General features: G+C 40.0%; 1 protein-coding gene across 1 annotated transcript in view; it reads left to right on the forward strand.

Annotated features, from left to right (window-relative positions):
* The window catches only part of TRAF5 (TNF receptor associated factor 5), a 54,366-nt gene that overhangs the window by 11,209 nt on the left and 15,484 nt on the right, over nucleotides 1-27,673 (forward strand). The window contains 3 exon segments of the mRNA XM_044005222.1: nucleotides 23,490-23,732; nucleotides 24,303-24,360; nucleotides 26,933-27,034. Coding sequence (XP_043861157.1) covers nucleotides 23,509-23,732; nucleotides 24,303-24,360; nucleotides 26,933-27,034 — 384 coding nt within the window. The 5' untranslated portion in view covers nucleotides 23,490-23,508.

The raw sequence follows: 27,673 nt of genomic DNA on the forward strand, positions 1-27,673 counted from the left end.
TTGGAAGAAGGAGTGGTGTTCTGAGGGAGCAGCCATTCCCAGGGCTCCTGTTCCTGTCTGCCTTTTGGTGGCAGTTTGCTTAGCAGCTCTTGCTGGTGGTGATTAGAAAGATGGATCCTCTCACCACAATAATTTCTCCCCTCAATAATGTCTGTGGGGGCTGGAGTAGAAACAGGTTTGATGGTTTATGGGGCCCTGCTACTTAGAATCAGGGTCCTGGACTGTCTCTATCAGGGTCTATGGGGAGATGGTGGTCAATGTGGTAGTTTGATTTTCTTGGTACATGCTGCCTCCTTTCTCTCCTGTGGTCACTGTGGTAGGTTGATTTGCTTAGTTAGTACATGCTGTCTCCTTTCTCTCCTTCATGGTAACTTGCTGCTTCAGTTAAAGAAATTGATTTTTATTCATATTTAATATATGCATTGATACTGGTTCCTTCATTCAATCTGTGTGCCAGATGGTCATGTATCATGTACACTATTTGAGTTTTCCTTAGGGAAAAGTAAGAGTTCTACATGACTCAGGGTTTGACAGTGAAGCCCTCACTTGTCTGTTTGCTTTGAGCATATTGAGAAATAGGACAATTTAGATATGCCAAGTTAGTTATCTTAGCAGGTTATCTTACCTAGTTTTAACAAGCTAGCCTTTACAAAATGGACTTGTAGCTTAAAAATCATTTTGCAGGGCAGCTAGAGCACAGTGGATAGAGCACCGGCCCTGGATTCAGGAGGACCTGAGTTCAAATTCGACCTCAGACCCTTGACACTTACTAGCTTTGCAACCCTGGGCAAGTCACTTAACCCCCATTGCTTCACCCCCCCCCCAAAATCATTTTGCAAACAAACTGGATTGAAAATACTGTGAATCATATAAGCACAGTAAGAAAATGGGAGAACTGACAGTTCTCCAATTCTTAGAATGAGCTCTGTCAGCCATGTTGCAAGGTAAAGACAGTGGCAATATAAACAAATCTGACAAGAAGTGAACCAAAAAAAAAAAAAGAAATTATCAAGAAAGTTTACATCCATTGTGATTGTAAAACTTCACCTTAAAATATGATTTATGCCTTGAGAGATATTAGCAAGACATCCAAAAACTAAGCTTTTGCTTCTAAAAATGTTTTAGCTATATCTAACTGGTATCTGTACCCTTTTTTAAAAAAAGTTAGAGGGGCAGCTAGGTGGCGCAGTGGATAGAGCACCGGCCCTGGAGTCAGGAGTACCTGAGTTCAAATCCGGCCTCAGACACTTAACACACACTTACTAGCTGTGTGACCCTGGGCAAGTCACTTAACCTCAATTGCCTCACTTAAAAAAAAAAGTTAGAAATAGAATTTAACCCATAATAAAATCCCTCAATTGAAGAATTTCAGTGAGCTTTGATCTAATTTGTTAAAATAAAATTTTTTAACCCATTTTCTGATTGACAGGAGAAAAGGAAACTTATTATCCTTCTACCAAGCATTACTGGTAGATGGAACCATGAACAGCCAATGATGCCCTTCTTCTATATGTCTCTATGTATGTGTGTGAGTTATATTTTTCAGACACAGATAGGAACTAGACCTGTGATTTCATTAAGTGAGGGAACTTCCAGGTGAATACATTCCACCTACCAATGCAGGTGGGCACCTGGGCAGTTTATAATCTCAAAGAAGTTGCCTAGAGCACTGAAAGCTTAAATAACTTGCCCAGAATCATGTAATGAGTATGTATCAAGTCTTCCTGGCTGGAAACCAGTTTTCTATCCATGACAGTACATTGCCCCATTTTTATCTGGGACAGCCATTAAAACCAATTACCAAATTAGAATCCCACCTTTGCATTGCTGTATCACAAAGTGTTATCAGTATTTTTTGAAATAATGAAGTTTATTCAAGCATGCTAGTGTTATCTTTAATATTTTAACATGTAAATAACTATTATTTTAGTAAGAGCCAAGAGTTATTTGTACCATTTAATAAGTAATATTGGAAAATTATTTTTTAAATTTGTTCATTTCATCTTTTATTTTATGAATGTTTTCAAATGTATATATTGAGGGGGCAGCTAGGTGGCGCAGTGGATAAAGCACCGGCCCTGGATTCAGGAGGACCTGAGTTCAAATCCGGCCTCAGATACTTGACACTTACTAGCTGTGTAACCCTGCGTAAGTCACTTAACCCCTATTGCCCCACGAAAACAAAAACAAAAACAAAAAAATGCAAATGTATATATTGTATTAAAGGTATAAATAGACATGCATTAAATGTTTTTCAAATGTATATAATATGTTGTAATATAAAACATATTGTAATATAGCATGTGTACATAATTAATAAATATACATATATTGGAAGTCTCCTGATTGATTGATTGATTGATTGATTTTAAGTGAGGCAATTGGGGTTAAGTGACTTGCCCAGGGTCACACAGCTAGTAAGTGTTAAGTGTCTGAGGCCGGATTTGAACTCAGGTACTCCTGACTCCAGGGCCGGTGCTTTATCCACTGCGCCACCTAGCTGCCCCTCCTGATTTATTTTTACTAATATAGGTCTATTATCAAAAACATTTGGAGACTACTGGTCTAAGGCTTCTTTGAGTTCTGATAGTCTATGATTCTATATTTCTAAGTGCTAAGAAGATATATTAAAAGAAGGGTCAAAATTTGGTGGGATTATTCCAATTATTTCTGAAGGAATAAAACTTTTGAATTACTGATAAATGGGATTGAATGTAGTTTTGTTTGTTTGTTTGTTTGTTGGTGAGGCAATTGGGGTTAAGTGACTTGCCCAGGGTCACACAGCTAGTAAGTGTTAAGTGTCTGAGGCCAAATTTGAACTCAGGTCCTCCTGAATCCAGGGCCGGTGCTCTGTGCACTGTGCCACCTAGCTGCCCAAGTATAGTTTTGAAGGAGAGGATTGTCTTTATTTCCATAGTTCTTGGCATTTAGTAGTGTCTTAATAATATATGTTGAACTGCAAAAGGGAAACATATAGGTTAGTCATGCAAAAGAGGTCAACATTCCAAGCTGGTGATAAAGGCATCTGTAAAAAGCTAAAGTAAAGAACGAAAAGGTCATGTTAGGGGCAAAGAGAGTGGATTGCTCAGGTTAGGACAGAGATTTGGACAGAGGTAGGGGTGACAAAGAAGGGGAGTAACAGGAGATGAGCACTTGATCTTCTTGGCCGCATTTCATGAAGATGCCATGGCATCGGGACCTATCCCAGGTATGTATGTGGGCAGGTTGATTCTGAGAGTATAGTTGGTTCCTGTTTCTTGGCTAGACAGACTGTCTTGATTCTAGGAATTCCATTTCTATAACTTAATATCCCATTTGAATTAAATTGACATGCAGACAGAAATAGTTTACTAAAAAAAAAAAAAGGAAAAAGAAAAGTGAAAATGAGTAGGGGCAAGTTAAAGGAAAGGTACTTGGGAATAAAAGACCAAGTTCAAACTCAGCCTGGAATTTAAGGTGATTATTGAGTCATTTTCTTCCCATTGCCTACTTTTCTTATAACCCAATCTCTTGTTGGTCCTCAAAATAGATGCCTCTACTCCATCCAAACTTTCATTTTCTCTTCTTTATAAATGTCATGCTCATTCCTCTCCTTCCATGTCTATGTCTACAGTAACCTTAATGTGAGCCAACAGCACACGCCTTTCCCTTCCTCTAGAACGTGTTCAAACATCATCACCTCTTGTGGGAGGCCTTCTATGACTAATCCTACTCAGATTAATCTGTCCCTTATTATACGTCCTCTCAGGATTGACATAGAGTTTATACTCTCTTATCTGGTTCTTAATCATATAGCCCTGGTAAAATTATGAACTAAGCTGTTTGTTTTTAGTGCCTTCACTTCTTCCTCTCTTTGTGTTCTTAACTACTGCTAAGAACTCCTTGAGCTTGCTATCCACTAAGACTCGGAGGTCTTCTTTAGACAACTATCTAGTTGTTTGTTTTGTGGACCAGTGTGAGCAGATCCATTCAGCAAACCATCTTGGAAAGCTTTGTTTGCCAAGAAGTCTTTCCAGGATCTTCCCAGAGAACATAATGTTCATACAGATCTGACTAGAGATGCATTCTAACTCTGAAACAGCGTATCCAAAAAATATGAACACAGGATCCAGAATCAAGGACTCTAGATCCTAAGGAAACAGTTACAACAGGGATTATTAGTACTTGGCCTGATTTGCTCAATAGGCCTAGAATTTGGGAGTCAGGGAGGTCTTTTTATATGTAGTTCTTACCCTTGCCTACCTGGGTAGCAGGTGTGTCCTGGACATCTGTGGACTATGGAATTGTAGGGATGTTAGAAGTGGAAATCACAAAGCAATTTGGGAATACTGAGGCTACTAGTCAGTTTCCTACATATGCTGCTTTGGCTATATACGTTCCTTTATGAATTACTGAAATATATAGAGCAAGATTTTTCTTATCATAGTTTTCAGGGAATTCAATGTTTTTTTTAAAGTTACCTCTAGACCTGTTTGCAGTGATTTTTAAAAATCTCAGAAAGCTTATCTTCTATTTTTTCAATCTTTTGATTTTGTTCTAATATTTCTTGCTGTCTTATTGATTTCCATTTGGTCTCTTCTGGTTTTCAGGAAGTCCATTACTTGGGCAAGGTTTACTACCTTCTCTTCTAAACTATTCTCCTTCCAATTCTTTCCTCCGCAACTTTTATTCCAAATCTCTTGCTTTTATTTCTTCTATGTTATTATGTAATGATTGTGGAAAATACTGGTTTTCTTTTGTATCATTGATTGCAATTGTTTCCTTTCTCTCCTTTGTATGAGTGAATTTCTAGATTTGTAATAATTTTTTATACCGATTGGTGTTTTCTTTTATATTGATTGGTGTTTTCTTTGGTGATTTCTTCAGCTTTATTTCCTGAATTGGAACTTTGTTCTAATGCTAGGCTCTGCTATAATTTTGGGTAAGGTGGTTGGTCTTGTTTAGTCTTGACCCTGCTTGGTCTTGACCCTGTTCAGTCCTGCCCTGAATCCCTTGAGTTCCTGCATTGACTTCCACCTCTCAAGATTAGTACCCTGTGGAGCTTTGAGGTTCAGAGCCCCTCATGGCATTTCAGGATAGAATGCTGAGCCTTGAATCCCTGGGCTATTGGAATCCATGCATCACCACACCCAAACAGGTTGTTACTACCTCCCAAAGGACTCACTGTAGGTTTACAAGTGCCCTGGAGCTGTATGGGGTTGAAGACTTTCTGCTTTTGCAGCCTTTGAAAAAAGAATCTTGCAGTCTAATGTGTTTCTGGCCCTTCCCTAGGCGAGTTGTGAGGCTATGGGGTTATTTGCCTGCATTGATGCTTGCTTTGCTGGGAGCCTTCTTTCATATTGCTGGTGGGCTGCTGGCTGACTTTTTGTGCAGTTCTGGGGTTTCTCTTTGGATTTCTTGACCAATATTCTGTCCAGTTTGAATTTCAGTTTTCTGTTGGAGTAGGTGTGAGGAATCTGGGCAGCCTGACTCAGTTCATAGTAGACACTTAATAAATACTTGTTGCTTGACTGTCTAAAGACTGGTTGGTTGGATCTGTGTCATTTTGGGGAGCTTAAGTTGGAAGGCCGTTAGACTTGAAACCTGTGCAATTAAAAAGGACCTGTTCTAACTAAAAAAAAAAAAAGGACCTGTTCTGGTCTGCGGTTTTGTTCTAAGAACTAAATTTAATTACCAACTTCAAAGGATTTTCTGAGGGTCTTTTGACAGTGGTATAGTTACATATGACTATGACATCCTTTAGGCTAGTTTGTAAATCTGACCAGGGGCTTTCAACTCTTTCCTGTAGAATCTGACTTCCTAGATGTTATGTAAGTTATAAAGGAGGGAAAGAAATTAGTGTGAAATCTGAAGACCCTGCTTCATTCTGGTTTAGGTGTAAATGGAATAATCAAGTTAGAATCAGGAATAACAAAAAAGAAAGCCCATTAACTTTAAGGTAATTAAGGCACCAGTTGTTGTTGGCCAGTCTTTCAGTTGTGTCTGATTCTTCGTTTGGGGCTTTCTTAGCAAAGATATTGGAATGGTTTGCCATTTCCTTCTCTAGCTCATTTTCCATATGAGAATGTCATGGCACGATTGACACAGAAAATACTCAGCCAGGTCCTTGTGGTGGAGAGAGAGAGAGTTTATTACGTGCAGGCCCAAGGTGGGGGTCAAACTTCCAACAATGGGCCCTGAGTCTTGTAGCACACCTGGTGATATACAAAAAGAGTAGGTGTGGTATAGGGGTATAGTCATCATTACAGGACAGCAAGATACATACAAGTGTATCACACAAGGACAAAGGAGAGACAAGCCTGCTGCTGCAGCTGGAACACAGCAAGGCAAGGCAAGGCCTGTCTGGGACAGACAAGGTCAGAGGCTACTTGTGATTTTCCACATCAAGAAAACTGAGGCAAATAGGATTAAGTGACTTGCCCAGGATCACACAGCTAGTAAGTATCTGAGGTCATAATTGAAGTCAGGTCTTCCTGACTCCAGCCCCAGCACTCTATCCACTGTACCTCCTACCTGCCCCAGTGGACCAGTGTGAGTACCAATTTATTATTTCATTTGTTATTTCCATCTAGCTATTGGTTTAAAAGTAAATGTAGTGGGGCAGCTAGATGGCACAGTGGATAGAGCACCGGCCCTGGAGTCAGGAGTACCTGAGTTCAAATCCGGCCTCAGACACTTAACACTTACTAGCTGTGTGACCATGAGCAAATCACTTAACCCCAATTGCCTCACTAAAAAAACCCCCAAAAACAAACAAATAAAAAACCAAAAGTAAATGTAGTATAAGATGAATCTTGATTTGTAATGTGGAAGAAAGGACAGATCATCGTTATGAGATGAACTGTTGTCTGGTTTTGGAGATAAAAAGGATAGGTAGACAATGATGCTAGAACATTTCCCAGAAGGGGAAAAACATATGTATGCCACCCCTTTGATATTGAGAAGTCCATCATGGAAGAGGAAATGGGACATCTTAGCAAAAATGTTCATTCACCAACACCATTACAATGTCTTGACTATTAAAAGGAGATAAATGAGTAATAAATTCTGTGGCTCTATAGGAAAAGGGATTTTTTTCTTTTTGCTCTAGTTTTGCTGCAGTAGCTTTGGGTTTTGAATTGGTATCTTTAGTTTAGATTCAGGTCATACATGGTTGAGCAGAATGATGAATGTTGTGCCAGACCCCAGGATACTAAAAATCCTTGAACAGATGAAAGGTTTTCAGAACCCACTGTCACCTCATGTAAAGCTCATGTAGTACTTGTACTCATCTTTTTCTAGGAAACACATAACATGCCAGCATTTCTGTAGAAGTGTCAATGGTGGATCTCTCTCAGTGAAAGAGTTTGGATCTTCCCCTAGAGCAAAAAGACAAATCTAGATGATAGTATCCTGCTTCAAGAGTCATTCCATGAATTCTGTTCTTTGGGGCTGTCAGGGTAACTGCAAAGTTCTTGGCTCTTAAGATTATCCTGATGAAGGGATTGGCTCCGCATTCAGGGCCCCCAAACTTAGATCTGCAAGACAAAGTATCAGCCCAAGGGTTCTATTGTCCTGAAGCAGTAGAACCTGATATCAAATGTCGTTTAAGTTACAGGGATAGAGATGTCTTTGATTGAGATTTTGAACTGAGATTGCATCCTGGACCACTCCTGGACAGTGGGTATGCTGTCAATGTGTATATTATTTCTCTCTTTGCTCAAAAAGGTTATGGTGAAGCATGTTCACTAACTGTTGAAACACAAGGGGTGCATAATATAGCTCAAATGATACCACACAGCATTGATATTATCTAACCTGCATCTGAAATGCAGTCTTCCATTTGTCCCCAGGCCAGATGTTGTATCCCCTCTTTAGGTTTACCTTCATAAAAACCAAGGTATGTATGCCTTTCCCACCACACCAGATCAAGATTTCAGATCAATCAGAGGGGCCTTTATCTCAGATGGTGTCATGTGAAGGGTTCATTAGTTGTAGCAAAGTCTGAGTTTGCCATTTTCTTCTTCACAAAATACACTGGTACCCTTAGGAGGCCCCAGGAAGGCTCATGCATATACTTTTTTGGATTCCAATTTCTCCTAGCTCTTCAAGTATTAAAGCTTCTGGCTTCATTGCTAGGAGTCTAGCATTTTCTAAACCATGGATTGACTGTTCCTAGCCATCTGTCAGCACTGGAGCTGGTAAAGAAGCTATTGAGTGTAGCTTAGTATCCATAAGATCTTCTGGAACAGTGACTGAGACAACACAGGATAGAGATGAATCAGGGTGGAACACTTAGAAGTCCACAGGGTTGACCAGTTAAATAAATAGAAGAGGTCCTGTTGCCCTATCCTCCTCCATGATAGATAGCTGGAACAGAGAGAGTACAATTGTGAGGAAATAACTATTAAAAATGTTTTTTGGGGGACACAGGGCCCCCCCCCCCACTGGAGGGCTTAGCTCAGGAACCTTACCTGATCTCTTTCAAAGCTAGCCCAGAGTCCTTAGAAATGGAAATCAGGTTCTGAGTAGACAATAGAAACCACACCTATCTAAAAACTTTTAACTCAGAGGGTCTTTCATGCAACCCTAAGTGGCATGGAACTGATCATTTTAATAGCACTCTCTCACACATTCGTTTGGCATGGGACACTGGAGGAGGCAACTATGTGTTCCCCCCTCTCTTCTCTCTCTAGCTCTAGGTAATGTAGGACCTCTGAACTCTGGAGCCATGTGCTCTATCTCTGTGATGCTGGGGGTTTTTGGCTTGTGTTAAATACGTTCAACTTTTTACTAACATTTAATTTGATTTAATAATAAATGCTTGCCGCCAAAACTGGTGCAATAGCCTCTAATTTATAAGTAGCAATATATTAGAAACCCCAGCTAAATTCCCCAATAACTTAGAACAGAGACAGGCTTCCCCCTAATATTTCAAACAACACACAATGGATAGCTAGGCTCATTCTGACTTGGAGCCATTAGCCATCAGGTTGCTGCATTGTCATGATATTCTCTAGCCATAGGATTGCTTTCCCTTCACCTCCCTGAAGTCCCCAAATTTTGGTTTTCATGACAGACTAGCAGACTACAGATTGTTCTGCTCTTAGACAAAGAGTATTTGAAATCAAGGCAGATGAAAAGAAAAGGGGCCATTTGGTCTGGCCCTGGCATGGGTCACTAGACTATTAGAGATGGTTCAGATTTCAGTGGGCTGATTGTACAATTAGTGACAGGTGTAAAAAAATTAATTATTAATAAGTATATCTAATCTGGAAAATTTTATAATTTTGGATTTATGAAAAAGTATAACTATATGAAAATTATAGGTTTAGAAAAATTACAATTTGGCCATATGTCCTGCCGTGGTCGCTATTCAAATGTAAAAATATTTTTGATGACTAGCTTAATTTTGGGGGGTAATCTAACTGGGGTACTTAATCTGGGACTGTTGACTAACTGGCTATCTGACTTCATTAATTTAATGTGGGCCGTTTTTAAAGTTCCACAACACTGCTCCACTCCCAAATTGATAATCACAGGATTAAGAAGCCTCTTAACTAAATAATCAAAGCTGAGTTTATTTACGAGATACTATTGAAAATTAAGAATACAGGGAAATAAAATGTACAACCTGACTGCTTTCCTGCGGTCTCTTTCCACTGCATCTCTTTCCCACCTGCTGCTCTTCAAACTTTTTGAATACAATAAAGGCCTTAGCCTTCTCTTGCCTCCGGGCACTCACTTGCTCAGCTACTTTCTTCTAACTCCTCTTAATCTTCACTTTCTTCAACCTGGACCCTGTGCTGACCTCTTCTGTGCTCTCTGCTGCCTCCTGGTCAGTCTCTGTCTGTCTGTCTGCTCCGTCAGTCTGCCCTTCGGCCTCTTTTTTCCCTGCTCCTAGTCCTTCTCCTCGTCTCCTGCGTCCTTGTAGCCCCGTCTCTAGTCTGATCCGAACCCCTTGCTGTCTAACTCCCTGGTCTATATATACCTTTTCTTCTCTCCACTCAAATCTCCCGGCTTCCTGCGCCCCCACAGACCAAGCTAATCTTCCAGCCAGGGCTGTGGCTGGTGGGGGGGTGGGGTGCGCTCCAGCTTCATGTGCCTCAGGCTATGCCAGAGCCAGGTCTGGACCCGTCGGGGATCTCTTGGATAGCTCCGCTCAGGTCGGAGGGAGCTGGGGGCTTATTCCCCCCAGCTGTCTAACCTGGCGTCTTGTATAGCCCACGGGGCTTTTTGGCTCAGCTGAAGCTGAGGAGGAGGGGGAGAGACCCTGAGGGCCTAAGGCTTTCTAATCTCAGCCTAAAGGTAGGGTCCCCAAATCAAAATAAATTTCCACACAGGTATTAGGTAGACTTCCTTTATCTTGAGTAATTTCTTTTTTCCAGATGATGACTGTGCTCAACTGAAGAGAGTTTACAGGGAGAAAATGTGGTATGGTAGAAAGTGGGTTGGGTTTAGAGTCAGAGGACCTGGGTTTAGATCCTAGCTCTGCCTCACTACTCGTTTGATCTTAGACAAACACTTAGCCTCTTTGAGCCTCAACCTTTTTTTTAATAGATAAGGAAAACTGAGGCTCAGAGAAGTTGCCTAAGATAATAGTATTTGGGAAGAGACTCAGTATCTCCTCCCATTGGAAGGTAATTTACTTTGTGGTGAATAAAGAGATTGGATTGTGCCTATTTTATCCTTATAATATCTCCTCTAACACCTGGCACATTTCATTGTACAAGAGTAAGTTTGCTAAATAATAATAAGTGTTTGCTAAGTGAGTGAAGTAATGACTACTGCAGGAAGTGGTCTGGTCTAGAGTCAGTATTACCAACTTGGAACATCTAACAAGCCAGTCTCAAAAGTCATTAGGCCTGATTGATGTGGGCAGACTGATCATTTTAGCTGTTATGAATGTCATTGAATGATGGCTGGGAAATCCATAGAAGTGGCCATTAAGATGCTAAGTGATGGGGCAGCTAGGTGGATAAAGCACCGGCTCTGGATTCAGGAGGACCTGAGTTCAAATCCAGCCTCAGACACTTAATACTTACTAGCTGTATGACCCTGGGCAAGTCACTTAACCCCAACTGCCTCACAAAAAACAAAAATGCTAAGTGATCTGGAGTCCACCAGAGACTATTGTGGCAAAGGAGCTCTAGTTTAATGGTTTGAAACAGATGGCCGGCTGGATTTTGTTTGAGGAGAGAAAAGAGAAAGGCTGGAGCTTTGTGGGGAAGTTCATCCCTATGTGCCTACCCATTTCTTTCCAGGGGCCCCAGTGAAGAGAGCTTACTAGATACCAGTCAGACTGCCCACACTAAAGATAGTGGTTTCCTCTTTGCCAGTGACTCAATTAGAAGGAATCAAGGGTATTTAGCCAAACTAGTTGTATTCAAGTATCAGAGGTGTTTTCATATGATAATTGCTAATAATAGTAACAGCTAACATTTATATAATAGTTTAAGGTTTGCAAATCTCTTTACACATTTACATTTAATTCTCATAACCCTGGGAGGTAGGTGTCCTTATCTTTCCCATTTTAAAGGGGAAACTGAGCTAAGCAGATGTTATGTGCCTTGTCCAGGGTCACACAGATATTAAATGTCTGTTTGAAGCAGGATCTGAACTCAAGGCTTCTCACTCCAAGACCTGAGTTTAAATCCCACCTCAGACACTAGCCACGATGCCATCTAGATGTTTCATGAATAATGAACCCTGTTTTGCTTGGCCTGAGCAGGAAGAAATGGAAGCATTGGGTGGAAGTTTCTGAGAGGCTAATTGCCTCAAGGAGTATTGAGTTCCTTTTCACAAGAGAGCTTTAAGCAGATGCTTAATGACCACAGTTGGGGGTTTTGAAGAAGAGATTTCAAATGTTCAGATATGTGTCATATTAGATGACCTAATGATCCCCATGGTAGTCACTGCCCCATGTCCTCTGGTTACTGAAAACATTTCACCATTTCATCTTTCTCAGACCTGTCCAGCACTCTGTGTCAGTGTCTGACATGTGGTAAGATTCATAGTAAACTGTGAATAACTAATGGCTTCCCTTAACCCTTAACCCTATTAGGATATATTTACATTTTAAAAGCAATTTCTGATTGGTTTAATTTCAAGCAACCTGATAAAGGGAAATAAAAACTCAGACAGTGTAGGAAAGAGGAATTCATTGTCCCTTTTATCATAGTACACAGGCAGTGAGCTCCTACGTTTTCCCTTCTTGCTGATGAGGCTAGGTCCTACTTGCAGTTTTACTCCATTTGTTTGATGCATGAACATGCTCCACAACTAGGTGTGAAGCATCCTTTTCTTTAGTTCTCCCAGATAGCATCTAGTGCTGGCATCTGCACGTAATAAATGATCATTGTATATATGAACGAATGATGGATGAAGAGATGAAGAAATAGTCATAGATGTCAGATGGGATTACCTAAGCATAAATTTGGCAAGGGGAGAAAATTAAAGACCCAAATAACCATGTGAGTGAGCATTGTATAATTTAAAAAATAATGACACTAAGCTCTATAATGTTTTTAGTGGGATATACTAGAAAAATTGACAGATTTAGAGTCAGAGAAACTGAGTTCAAATTTTGGCTCACGTATTTATTATCTGTGTGACACTCGACACATCATAGTCTCTCTGGGCCTCAATTTGCTCACTAGTAACATAATTGGGCTGGACCAGATGACTTCAAAGGCTCTTTCCACCTCTAAATCTATAATCATAAGTATGATATACAAGAAACAGCATGATAGAATAGAAAGAACACTGAATTCATAACCAAAAGACATGAGTTAGAGTCCAAGTCCCATTACTCACTGTGTGACACCGAAAAGGTCACTTAACCTTTCTAAGCATCAATTACCTCATTTGTAAAACTTGGTGACAATATTTATCATCACAATGATAATGATAATTACTTGTACAAATGATAATCCTTATACTACAAATCGTACAACTTTATAAGAGAAATGTAATTTTTTAGCCTTAAAGCTCTCCATATAATACAAGTTATTATTATTGTTATTATTATTATTATTATTTTGGTGAGGCAGTTGGGGTTAAGTGACTTGCCCAGGGTCACACAGCTAGTAAGTGTCAAGTGTCTGAGGCTAGATTTGAACTCAGGTCCTCCTGACTCCAGAGGCAGTACTCTATCCTCTGCACCACCTAACTGTCTCAGTTGTTATTATTTTTACCCAGTAGTGTGGGGAGTTTTTGTTTTAAATGGGATGTAGAGAAAATGGAGAGGTTATGAAAAAGACTGACAAAAATAATTAAAGAAGGGCAGCTAGGTGGTGCAGTGGATAGAGCACTGGCCATGGATTCAGGAGAACCTGAGTTCAAATCTGACCTCAGACACCTAACACTTACTAGCTGTGTGACCCTGGGCAAGTCACTTAACCCCAATTGCCTCACAAAAAAATGAAAAATGAAAAAAAATTAAAGAGCTAGAAATCAGTCAATTCATCATCAATAACACTTATTAAGTGTTATGTGTCAGGCATTGTGCTAAGTGTTGGGGATACACAGAGGTAAAAAGATAGTCCCTGCCCTCATGGAGCTTACAATCTAATTGGGGAGACAACATGGAACAACAAAGTGAGCTCTACACAGGGTAAATAGGAAATGATTAAATAAGAGAAGGCACAGGAATTAAGAGTTGGAGAAAGCTTCCTAAAGAAGGTGGGATTTTAAGTTAAGACTTAAAGGAAGCCAGGGAGGTCAGTAGTTGGAGTGGAGGAGGGAGAGTGTTCTAGGCATTAGGGACAGCCAGAGAAAATTCCTGGACAATACTTTTGTTACTGTATGCAATATTCTCTTGATTCTCCTCATTTCACTCTTCATTATTTTGTTTAAGTCTTAGCATATTTTTCCAAAATCACTGAGCTCATCATTTTTTATAGCTCAGTAGTATTCCATAGCAACCACACACCACAACTTGTTCAGCCATTCCCTAATTGATGGGCATCCCTACAATTTCCAGTTCTTTGCCACCACAAAGAGAGCTGTTAGAAACATTTTAGAACATATAAGTGCTTTTCCTTTTTCCCTAATCATCTTTGGAAATACAAGAAGTAGTGGTATTGTTGGGTCAAAAGGAATGGTAGTTTAATAACTCTTTGGACATAATTCCAAATTGCTCTCCAGATTGGTTGTATCAATTCACAATTCAGCCAAAAATGAATGAACTACAGCTCATTCTGAGTTTTTACATTCTTGACACCATTCTTTTTTTTAGCATGTCTATCTTCATTTGTTTAAGATTGTATTTATTTTATTCTGAACTTAAGAAATAAAACAAGCATTTCCATAATATAGTAGACTAGGAAAAAAAGATTATTGTATACAAAACTGCAAATCTATTATATACCACTTGCTATCCTTTTAAATATATAATAAAGTTATCATGTAACTTTTTTTCCCTTTTTTCTTCCCCTCCCCACCCTAGATATGACTACCATTAGACACAAACACACACACATAGCCATTCTATACATATTTCTATTTATCAGTTCTTTCTCTGGATGCAGATAGAATCTTCCTTCATATGTCCTTTGTAGTTAACTTGAGTATTTATAATAGTCTTAAAGAATAGTACTGTGCTATTGTGTTCATTCTCTTTGATTTAACCTTTTTTCATTTTTTGTACCTATATTTAAAAATATGTTAGTCCATCAGTTCCCTGTGTATTCATGATTTTTAGACATCCTGTCCCCACTCCACTCCCTCTTTTTCCTTCTCATAATGGTTGTTGCTCTTTGTGTTTCAGAATTTCATTCTTCAGAGCTTCCTCCTCCTGGGCTGATTTCCCACTATAGAATTTGAGTTCATGGGATCCTACCTCTCTTGTCTGAAAGAATAGTTCTAAATCCCCTCTCCATTTCCCTTATTCTCTGTTGAAAATTTCCAATTGTTCATGCCATTTCATATTACATGTGTTTTGAATACCATGCTGATGGAACATAGATCTGATTATTATTTCCCTCCATACTATCATTGTAAGCTCCATGAGGTAAAAAACAAACTTTAAACAAAAAAAAACCCCACACCTGTTCCCTAATCATTTTCTATCTCCCCCAGTGCCTAGAGCAGTAGTATAGCATATTTGGTGCTCAGTAAATGGTTGCTCATTGGGTTTATATGGTAGGATATATGTGTGTGTTTACAGTAAATGTATCTATGTATATTGTACATATGTGTTGTGTGTGTATACACACACATGCATGCATGTATGTATATTGGGTAAAAATATAGAGCACCTGGGTCTATATCTGGTAGGAGTTCAGTAAAAAGCAACTATATCCATATCAACAGCCACATATTATTTTTTTTAATATACTATTTTTGGGGGGGTAGGGCAATGAGGGTTAAGTGACTTGCCCAAGGTCACACAGCTACTAAGTGTTAAGTGTCTGAGGCCGGATTTGAACTCGAGTACTCCTGAATCCAGGGCCTGTGCTTTATCCACTGTGCCACCTAGCTGCCCCCAACCACATATTCTTAGCAGGTACTAGATGCTTTCCCAGCACACAGTCTAGGACCAGGCTCTTAGTAGGCATTTGATGCTTGTTGAGTGACTGATCCATCTGTCCCAGCAGCTGATGAGAGGCTGAAAGTGAAGCAATCTTTACATTCCAGCTTCATGGGAACTCTCTTGTAGGAGTGTTCTTAATGGAGCTGGTTTTAGGGGATTTCCAGGTTTGCCTTTTTAAAAAACCCACAGTGTCCTATTCTTACCCACAAACTCTCCCTTCCCCAGGCTGGGAGATTTCTCAGGTGCTAATCTATTGTTGAATGTGTAAACCTAAAGCACCTGTCAGCTACCTCTGGGTGTGGATTCTTAGGAGAGGGTGTGATACAAGGAGCAGGCCGTTTGTAGCTAGTACAATTCCAAGAGAATTCTTTGAAACCACCAATGAGATGCACTAAGGCAAGGCTTTGAGCACATTCATTTGCATTAGGTTATATTGTTTTCGTATCCCCAAGTACTTAAAATAGTATTTTTTTCCTTTTTAAAAAGATAGATTTAGGGGCAGCTAGGTGGCGCAGTGGATAGAGCACCGGCCCTGGATTCAGGAGTACCTGAGTTCAAAGCCAGCCTCAGACACTTAACACTTACTAGCTGTGTGACCCTGGGCAAGTCACTTAACCCCAATTGCCTCACTAAAAAAAAAAAAAAAAAAGATAGATTTTGATAATCTTTTGTTCTCACACTGCCTAGATTTCTTTCTGTACATCTTCCCTCCCTCCTCTTTCAGAGAGCTATCCCTATGACATTTTTTTAAAGAAAAAGAGGAAGTCAAGAAAAACAATTCAGCAAAACTACTTAAAATCAAAAAATATCTGACATTACATGCAATATTTCATGCTTATGGAAGCCCCATCTCTACAAAGGAGAGCATCATAGACTTAGAGTTGGAAGGGACCTTAAAAACTATCTAGACCATTCCCCTCTCTTAACCAAAAGGAGATGAGATCCCATAAAGTTAAGTAACCTGACAAAAGTCCGCAGCGGGTAACTTTCAGAAGCTGGATTTCAACCCAAGTTTTCTGAATCCAAAGCCACTCCATGGTACCTTGATGCCCATTATATTCAATAAGACCCAGTTTATCTATTCTGGGAATCGTCTTTGCTGTGGATTATATCCCTAGATTATAAATTTGTAATATTGTGTGTGTGTGTGTCATGGCAGTCTGGTAAAACCTAGGGACCCTTTCTCGGAATAATGTTTTTAAATGCATGAAAGATACATTACAGGGGAAATGAATTATATTGAAATATAGGTATTGAAAAATGTTTTAAAAAAAATTTCACAGGCAGCTAGGTGTTGCAGTGGATAGAGCACCGGCCCTGGAGTCAGGAGGACCTGAGTTCAAATCTGGCCTTAGACACTTAACACTTACTAGCTGTGTGACCCTGGGCAAGTCACTTAACCCCAATTGCCTCACCAAAAAAACCCAACAAAAACGAAGTTCACAGACCCCAGATTAAGAATCCCTGATCTAGAGTAATGATAACAACTTGCTGTTATAAAGTGCTTGAAGGTTTCCGAAACACTCCACTCACAACAATTCTGTAAGGTAGGGAATATGTTACAACTCTCATTTTTCAGAGAAAGAAACAGGTTTAACAAGGTTAGCTACCCTGCTGGGGTACCATAACTAGAAAGTGACAGCTGGGACTTGGAAATGGTCTAGATCACTGATTTGGCAGCTAAGACTGCTGCATTAAAGGAGGATATGGTGGTGTTTGGACATAGCCCAGTCATAGCCCATTTGTAGCATTGTGTTTTGTTTGGGGTGCCACATGTTAGGAAGGACATTGATAAGTGAAAGTCTCCAGAGTCTGGAGCCTGGCATGATGAAAGGCCTCAATGGCAGGCCATGTGAGAATCATTTGAAGCAACTAAAGGTGCCTAACCCAGAGAAGAGCAGACTAAAGGGGTCTGATCACTGTGCTGAACTATTTGAAGGACTGCCATGAGGAAAGAGGGACTAAAAGCAATAGCTGGAATGGACTTCTAATCAGAGGCTGTAGGACCACTTGTTCCTCATGTTGTAGAGGGGATTTTTGTTCCAGGATCGGTTGGACTTTGAAAAGCCTCCCAACTCTGGGATTCTGTGACTTCTTCTATATATACTGTCTGTACGTAGTTGTCTGTGTGTTGTATCTCCCATCAGACTGGAAGCTCATTGAGGGCAGGGACTGTCTTTTGTCTTTCTTCATATCCCTGCACATAGTAGGTGCTTATTAAATACATATGACTGACCTGACCCTTTCCACTGAGCAGCCATCAGAGGCCTTCACTCCTTACTAGGCAGGTGGATCCTGAGTTTCAGACACTGATGGATTATGTTAGTAAGGGGTTGGGGATAGTAACAGGATGAGTGTGTTTGTTCCTGTTTCAGTAATTCATCTGAATTCAGGAAATGCTTTAAATGTCTATTGCGTGAAGAGCACAGTGGGCTAGGGATGATATTCTGGTAATCCTGTCTGGTATTTGCAGGAACAAAGATTTGGCTCCATTTTCCTTCAGTTACATCTCCTCCCCCCCAAAAAAGACTTCAGGAAGCATGTTCTAATTTGCTTCATCATCTCCTTGCTTTCAACTTTTGATGTGGTCCAAAAGATGAAACAAGAAAGAGAATAAGCATTCTTCAGCACCTGCTGTGTGCCAGGTACTGTGCGAAGTGCTTTACATATATTCTCTTACACTGACCCTTATAGCAGCCCTGCAAGTTAAGTGTTATTATTATTATTTCTGTTTTACACTTGAGTTCCTTATTCTTTTGGAGAAAGGGGTCATGGGTGCATCAGAGACTAAGTATAGATATGTGCCCTGCTCTCATGGATCTTACAGTGTACAGAGGGATAAGACATATACATAGATAATTCTATTGTACACTAGCACATGTTAACTACATTAGGGAGGGATAAAACTGAGGACTTTGTTTTCAAGCTTCAGTCTAAAGAAGGTTGTTACTGACCTAGGGGTGAAAAAAGGCTTTTGAGGTGCTAGTGCATTTGAAATGAACTTTTCAACAGATTAAAAAAAGAGAGAGAGAAAAGACATTCCAGGCTCAGGGAATAGCATAAGCAAATCATAGCTTTCAGTTAATGTTGTATTTTAAGGTTTACAAAGCTCTTTTCTCTCTTAGGTACAGAGGTGTGGCAGAAATGAGTCAGTTTCACTGGAAAATAAAAATATGTATAAGGGACTAAGATGATATGTCTGGGGGGCAGCTAGGTGGCGCAGTGGATAGAGCACTGGCCCTGGAGTCAGGAGGACCTGAGTTCAAATCTGGCCTCAGACACTTAACACTTACTAGCTGTGTGACCCTGGGCAAGTCACTTAACCCCAATTGCCTCACTAAAAAGAAAAAAAGAAAGAAAAAGAAAAGAAAAAGAAAAAGAAATGAAGATGATACGTCTCGAAAAAATAAGGTGATCCCAGATCATGGATGTTTCTTGAATGCTTGACTTGACTTAGCACATTATTGGGAGTCATTGAAGATATAATGAGCAGAGGCAGATAGAAAAGCCATCTGATTTACAGCTGAAATATGTATTTTCTCTCATTAGAATGTGAGCTCCTTGAAGGCAGGGACTATCTTTTCAGTTTTTGTCCCCAGTGCTTGGTACAATGCTGTGGAAATTTAAGAGCTTAATAAATGCTTTATTCATTCATTCACATTTTCAAATTTATTTGTGTCTATTCCTCTTGGTTAGAAAGAATAAACAAGAGTAGGGCAGTTAGGTGGCACCGACCTTGGATTCAGGAGGACTTGAGTTAAAATCTGACCTTAGCCACCACAAAGAGTTGCTATAAATATTTTTTGCACAATTTCCCCCCCTTTTCTCTTTTTCATGATTACTATTATTAACTGTTTCCCTCCATCCTATTCCCTTCTATTATCTATCTTCTTTAATCCTATCCCTCTTCAAAAGGGATCTGCTTCTTTCTGTCCCCTCCTGCAATCTGCCCTCCCTTCTTTTGCTCCTTTATCCCATTCCCCTCCTATTTTTCTGCAGGGTTAGATAGATTACTCCACCCAATTGGGTATGTGTGTTAATCCCTTCTTGAGGCAACTCTTATGAGTTTAAGATCTTTGAGCCTATTCTGATGAGTGTAAAGTTCATTTATTGCCCTGCTCCTCCCCCATCTCTTCCCCCACTCCATAAGCCCTTTCCTGTTTCTTTTATGTAGGAGTTCACCCCATGCTACTTCTTCTCTTCCCCCTCCCCAGTGTATTCCCCTCACCTCTCAATTTAACCCTAAAGATGTCATCATGGGGCAGCTAGGTAACATAGTGGACAAAGCATCCACCCTGGACCCAGGGGGATCCCATCCAAAACCCATCCTCAGACACAAGACAGTCACCCACTGTATGACCCCAGGTATGTCCCCCAACTCCAATTTTTTATGGTTCTCTAGGGTCTTGTATTCGAAAGTCCAATTTGACATTCAGTTCAGTTCTTTTCATCACTAATACCTGAAAGTCCTCTTTTCCATTAAAGTCCCATTTTTTCCTCTTAAAGATTATGATCAGTTTTGCTGGATAGGTGATTCTTTGTTGTAATCCCAATTCCTTTGCCCTCTGGAATATCATATTCAATGCCCTCCAGTCCTTTAATGTAGAAGCTGCTAGATCTTGTGCTATCCTGACTGGGGCTCCACAGTACTTGAATTCTTTCTTTTTGGCAGCTTGCGATATTTTCTCCTTGACCTAGGAGCTCTGGAATTTGGCTATAATATTCCTAGGAGTTTTTCTTTGGGGATTTCTTTCAGGAGATGATTGGTGGATTCTTTCAATTTCTATTTTACCTTCTGCTTCTAGAATATCAGGGCAATCTTCCCAGACAATCTCTTGGAAGATGATGTTTAAGCTCTTTCCTTGATCATGGTTTTCAGGTAGATCAATAATTTTCAAATGATCTCTCCTGGATCTATTTTCCAGGTCAGCAGTTTTTCCAAGAAGATATTTCACATTGCCCTCTATTTTTGTATTCATTTGGATTTGCTTTATTGTGTCTTGGTTTCTCATAAAGTCACTGGCTTCCATTTGTTCAATCCTAATTCTTTGTTTTTGTTTTTGTTTTTTTGTTTTTAGTAAGGCAATTGGGGTTAAGTGACTTGCCCAGGGTCACACAGCTAGTAAGTATTGTGTCTGAGGCTGGATTTGAACTCAGGTACTCCTGAATCCAGGGCCAGTGCTGTATCCACTACGCCATCTAGCTGCCCCCTCAATCCTAATTCTTAAGCAGTTATTTTCATCAGAGAGCTTTTGTACCTCCTTTTCCATTTGGACAATTTGGCTTTTCAAGCTGTTGACTTTTTTCTCATGTTTTTCCGGCATCACCCTCATTTCTCTTTCCATTTTTTTCCTCTATCTCTCTAACTTTATCTTCAGAGTCCTTTTTGAGTGCCTCTATGGCCTGAAACCAATTCATATTTTTCTTGGAAGCTTTAGATATAGGGGCCCTTACATTGACATCTTCCTCTGAGGGCGCACCTCAATCTTCCTTGTCACTGAAGAAACTTTCTATGGTCCTCACCTTTCTCTGTCTGCTCATCTTGCCTTTCTTTTACTTCACTTTTAGTTCCTTAAAGTGGGGCACTGTTTCCAGACTGCACTATCCCAAGCTTCAGAAGGTCCCAGGTGGTATGATTTAAGGAGGAACAGGTTCTTCACTAGCCTGGCCTGTTCCCTGCTCTGTAGATGACCCCAGACCAACTTGCTAATCAACCAGCTTTGTGTGTTGTGGTTGTCAGCTCCAATGAGTCTGTGCCCCTCCCCCACCTGAGTTCAAATCTGGCCTCAGACACTTAACACATACTAGCTGTGTGATCCTGGGCAAGTCACTTAACCCTCATTGCCCCACTCAAAAAAAAAATTAAATGAAAAAAGAATAATCAAGAACAAATACTATATACTTGTATATGCATATGCACACGTCTTTGTATTTTGAATTTGTATAACTTTAAAGGAGTATGGGGGGTGGGGGTGGGATATATTTGTGTGTCTGAGGAAAAAGCAGAGGTGGAACCCACAGTTCCTCTTACCTCAATTCACATTTTACATTGTGGCCAGGGGAAGAGAATACTCCTACAGTATTTGTTCAAATGAGTCATCAATACAGAAACTTTGTTAAAGCATTACATGGTCAAGTTGCACAGTTGTGATGATAATAAGTTAATAGGTTTTAACTAAAGAAAGGAAAGGAGCACAGCAAGGCTGTGTGTTGTCACCTTATTTAATTCATCTGCAGAGTGAATCATGCAAAATGCCAGGCCTCAAATGCTGAAATATCCACAATCTCAGATATGCAGACAATACCACTCAGATGGCTGAAAGTGAAGCGGAATGAAGATTGATCAGGGTGAAAGAGCAAAGTGTAAAAGCTTAACATAGAAAAAACTAAAATCTTAGCAACTGGTCCCTTCACTTCCTGGCAGTTGGAGGGAGAAGATATGGAAAGTGTCAGATTTTATCTTCTTGGGCTTGAAGATCACTGCAGATGGCAACTGCAGCCATGAAATTATAAGATGCTTGCTCTTTGGGAAAAAAGCTTTGGCAAATCTGGACAGCATACTAAAAAGCAGAGTCATCACCTTGCTGACAAAGATCTGTATAGTCTAAGCTATGGTTTTTCCAGTAGTAAAGTATGGCTGTGAGAGTTGGACTATAAGGGAAGCTAAGACTACAGAATAGATGTTTTTTGAATTATGGTGCTGAGAAGACTTTTGAGAATCTCTTGGAGAGTAAGGGAGTTCAAATCAGTTAACATTTAAAGAAATTAATTCAGGTTATTCACTGAGAGATAAAATACTGAAGCTGAAGCTTAACCATGATGAAAAGACCCCGTTGCTGAGAAAAATTGAAGGCAAAAGAAAAAGGGAGGGGCAGCTAGGTGGTGCAGTGGATAGAGCACCGGCCCAGGATTCAGGAGGACCTGAGTTCAAATCTGGCCTCAGACACTTGACACTTACTAGCTGTGTGACCCTGGGCAAGTCACTTAACCCCAATTTCCTCACCAAAAAAAAAAAAAAGAAAAGAAAAAAGGAAAGGCAGAGGACATACATCTACAATGCACAGAATTATTTTTATTGCTTTTGTTTTTCAAAAAAGAACACTGGGTATTTTAACATGTAATACCAGCATGTTCTATGTAATTACAACTACATATTTTAGTAATAAAAATTAGTATTACTGAAATAATTCATATAGCATATTGAAAAATAAAATTTTAATTAAAATACCCTTTTCACTAAGACAAACAGAATCTAAGCAAACCTACCTACACAAAGCTAAAATTAACTTTTTATTAAGATTTTATTATGTTGACATGCCTCTCATTCCATATCATCTTCAACCAAATGTTGCAGATTTAACAATTCTCTGGCTAGTTATTGGTAGCTTAGTCAGAAGCATCTGGAAGCATTTTAGTCAGAATCATTAGTGGTAGAAGACTTTGCTGTAAAACTTGTAATAACTGCTGTGCCTACCAACAGGGAGCAGAGGCATTAGTCAGAAGGTCAACACCTTTTTAATATTCACTTTGAGCCAGTGATTCCTCACCAAGCTATATTTCTTCAAGGAAGAACTGAACAAAATTATCATCTTTAAGGTTGGGCAGCTTGGAAAGCTGAGCTCTCTCTTTAGCAAATTTATGTTTGTCTCTGTTCTTGCAGTCTGTGTTTTGAAGTTGGGGTGTTCAGTGCAGATGCAGCAGCCATTGAAAAGGGGTCTGCACGTGGCCAGTGACAGTGCTCTTCCATGTGCGACCTACCATGTTTCCTGCTGCTGGATGTGATCATTCTAGTCTTTCTCTCATGGTTCATTTATTTAACTAATGTCTGCTGTCCTCATTAAGGCTGTTAGTACTCCCTAGTCTCATGATTTGTAAACAGTTTGAAGTATAAAGAGACCCTAATGAGAAAGGGTAAATAAGTCATTATAAAGAAATTTAAAAAGATGACCTGATTACTTTTGATGTTGCTGTGTAGGCATTTTTCCTCTTCCAGCATGGCATCCTCAACCCCTGAAGAACCTGGGAGTGCCTCCAGCAACTTCCTCCCCCAGAATTCCAGTAACTACATATCCTTGGACTTTGAACCCAACGTGGAGTACCAATTTGTGGAACAATTAGAAGAACGTTATAAATGTGCATCATGCCATTCTGTCCTTCACAACCCACATCAGACTGGCTGTGGACATCGATTCTGCGAGAACTGTATTTTATCCTTGAGGTAGGGAGAAAGTCTGGGGTTTGATCAGAGTTAGTCCGGGACCAGACACAGGAAGGTATTTCTTGCATCCAGACATCAGCCGTAGATATTCACTAGTATTCAGTTTTCTGTAACAGAAAAGGGGACTTTTCCAGGACATTTCTTAGGGGCACTTATATGGGGACCCCAGTATATAGTCCTTATGTTTGTATTTGAGTGGATTAAAATATATTTGATATTGCTTAAAATGCAGTTTCACCTCTAGTTCCCAAAGTGCAAATTCATATGGAGGGCTGTCAGTAGTGTCTAATAAGGGATAAAAGTGCTTGCTCCCCAGAATTCACCATCTATAGTCAAAGTACAGAACTATGCTAAGAGGGACTTGTAACCTAAATTAGCTTGTAAGCAAAGAAACTGTTGGGACCAGATCATAGCATTTCTATAGATTTCTTCTCTTATTGGGGACCAAGTTGTTGCATTCTTCAGGGTTAGAAGTGGGATTATTCAAGATGATGCTTATATGTTTGGGATATGAGCATTTACCTGTTAGGAAGGTAAATACTAACTATTAGCTACTCTTTTTTATTCTAGAGAACTAAATGCAGTGTCCATCTGTCCTGTGGACAAGGAGATTATCAAACCCCAGGAGGTAAGCAGGCCAGTGCTTAGCACAGTGCCTGGCACATGGCAGGCCCTTAATAAATGTTAATTGATTGATTGATTGATTGATTGATTGTTATAGTCTGTCTTTTGGGCAGTCATGCAAAAGTTAGCCCATGTCTCTCCTAAACTAGATAATGTATGGCTTAGAGTTTGGGACAGACGATTAGGAGACAAAGACCTTCCTAGTGCCCAAGGATCCCTTGATTTTCTATTCAAATGACTCGGGTCTCTCAACTCTAACAGCAGCTCAGAACACCAAGATGTACTGCAAATCATACTAAAGTGTCACATTTATACTCACATTCTGCCTGCCCTTCCCCCTTCCACACACACAGACATATGCACACAGTGTCATTACTGTTATTTCCTGGAGATATTGCTATGAAAGCTAAGTAAGAGGAATGCAATATAGTCAAAATATCTCCCCTACTCACTCATGCCCTGCACCCCAGTACAGTGAAGTCATGGCACTGTAGTATAATTATCCCTATTTTATTGTATTGATGGTGCTACATGGAGTCAAAAGATCTGAGTTTGAGTCAGCCATGTATTGTGTTGTAACCTTGAGCACAACAGTTGACCTTCTTGGACCCCAATGTCCTTTTCTATAAAATAAGGGGGTTAATTAAGATGGCTCTGACCATTCTAACAATATAATTTGTGATTATATACCTCAATAAGTACTGGTACCACCCATCTGGGTGCCAGGACCTTCTTCCCCCTTCCCATCATTTTTTGGGGGGAGAGGGTCAGGACAATGACTTGCCGAGGGTCACACAGCTAGTAAGTGTCAAGTGTCTGAGGTTGGATTTGAACTCGGGTCCTCCTGAATCCAAGTCCAGTGCTTTATCCACTGCGCCACCTAGCTGCCCTCTCCCCATCAACTTTAAAATGACTTTCCTTGTTGGCCAGTAGAATAACCGTAAAATTTAGGAATACAGATAACACAGTCTAGGGGGAACTCACAGAACATAGAATCAAGGAATCACCACCAAATTTTAGAGCTAGATGTTATCTTAGGGCTCATCCAACTCCATTTGGATAGATCCTAGGGACTAAGTGACTGGTCCAAAGACACCCAGCCACTGAATATGGTAGAACTTGATCTAAAACCCAGTTTTCTGAGCCTTGTTCTGTTGCTCTTTATATTATGCTACACTGGGCTAGAGTTGGGTGTGTGCTTGTGTGTGTGTGTGTTTGTGTACATATGTGTATTAGTAAATGAATAAGTAATGACTTCCAGATTCCTCTGTAGTATGAGATTTTCTTTTTTCTTTTTTCTTTTTTGGTGGGACAATTGGGGTTAAGTGACTTGCCCAGGGTCATACAGCTAGTAAGTGTTAAGTGTCTGAGGTCGGATTTGAACTCAGGTCCTCGTGAATCCAGGGCCGGTGCTCTATCTACTGCGCCACCTAGCTGCCCATGTAGTATGAGATTTTCAAACAATTGTTATTCTTTCTCCCCCTCATTGCCATTCCTAGGTACAGCAATTGAGCTAACTTTGTTCCAAATTCAGCTAATTTTTCAGGCATAATTTGGTTGATGAATTACAAAATTTATTTTGCCTTCCTATTGGACATGCAATTAGCTGAGCTCAGTGTTTCTCAGTGCTTTTTAGTGAACCTTCCAAGCTTTCAGCTATAGCTATCCTTTCCCGAGCAGTGTAAAAGCATCTACTGGGGAAGCAGTTAGAACAGGAGTTAGAACACCAAGTAGAGCATATGTACTGCTTTGGAAGATTGGAGCTGAAGGAGGTTTCTTCACTCTTTGATCTGAAAAAGTTCTCAAAGGATTAGAAATATGTGGAGAGGCTGATCTTAGTAAAGTTCAAGAAGCTTTATACTGAACTTTCTGTGGAGGCATCAAAGAAATATAGTCAATGTGCCCCTGTGGTTTAAGTCTCCTGGAAGGACACTGAATAGCAACATAGCAAAATTAATGTAGTGTAAGATAAGTACATGAGTTCTGAGGGGATACGGATTTGTTAGGCAAGGTTTTTAATCTGAGGGAACTCCTTGAAGAAGCTGAGTAAAGTATTGAATGGAAGAATGAATTTGGATTGGAAGAAAGGAGAGTTAAAAGACATGCTAACTTTGCTCCACAAAAATAGCTTTCTGAAGTCTTGATGTTGCCCTAAACCAGTAACGAAGCACTACAAGATGCTAATATTTGTGAGTAAAGTAATTGTCTATTCTAAAGCAGGAAGTATCACCTCACCCACGGCCCCACCTCCTATGAGAGTTTGAGGTCAAGTTCACAACTAGGTTCGTCATGCAACAGATCACTACCCTGAGCATAGGATTACCAAACTTCTGCAATAAATGCTCCGTCAGAGCTGTATGTGTGTGACAGACTTTTTTCAGTTTTGTGGTGAGTCATATTTTTCCTTTCAAGGAAATAAAAACGTCCCTAGTCAAGTTTTCAAGCCTCTGTCTGGAAGTTTCCACGTTTGGATTTAGCTAATACCCCCTCCTTGTCTGAAGTGTGTCTGATGGCCAGATTGTTGTCTTCATTAGCTTGACATGGGTTTATGTCTGACGACAGTGCTTTCCTTTCAGGTGTTTAAAGATAATTGCTGCAAACGAGAAGTCCTTAACTTACAGGTTTTTTGCAAAAATGCTCCCCGCTGTGCTGCCAAGATGATACTGGGGCGATACCAGGTGGGTGCGAGATGATCTACCTTTAACTCACATTCAGGTTCCCTCATTAAAACTTTTTTGGGCATTGTAACAGATGTTCTACAATAGTCATTGTTCTTTCTATGAGCTTATAGCTGAAGATGATATTCACCTAGCCAGAGAGAGTTCAGTGCATTCATTAAAAAATGGCCATTGTAAGTGAAGGATTTGGATAAAGTACAGTGGAAGAAACCTACATTCAGGTGTGTGTGTGGGGGGGGGGGGGGTTGGGGGTGCTTACTCAAAAAGGGAGCTGCAGTGAGTTTTTCTTCAAAGGTTTCACTTCAAGCATTCATTCAATTTCACTTTTCCATTTAGCTGAAGAAACGTTCTGTTAAATAGAAACCTCAAGCTGAAGACGTAATGGTTTTATTTTGGCAGGTCTATATTCGGTACATCCGCAAAGTAAATAAGTAAGAATGTTAGTGTCTAACATTCAGCAGACTTTCAGGAGGTTGTTGAAACTTTTCTCTTCCTCAGAAACATGTTGTTCACATGTTTCATACATTCACAAGTTCAGTCATTTTTAGTCAAGCCCTACTCTTCGTGTCCCCATTTGGGGTTTTCTTGGTAGAGATATTGGATTAGGTCGCCATTTGCTTCTCCAGCTCATTTTACAGC

Source organism: Dromiciops gliroides, chromosome 4 (genome assembly GCF_019393635.1).
Source record: "Dromiciops gliroides isolate mDroGli1 chromosome 4, mDroGli1.pri, whole genome shotgun sequence".
Taxonomy (NCBI): Eukaryota; Metazoa; Chordata; class Mammalia; order Microbiotheria; family Microbiotheriidae; genus Dromiciops; species Dromiciops gliroides.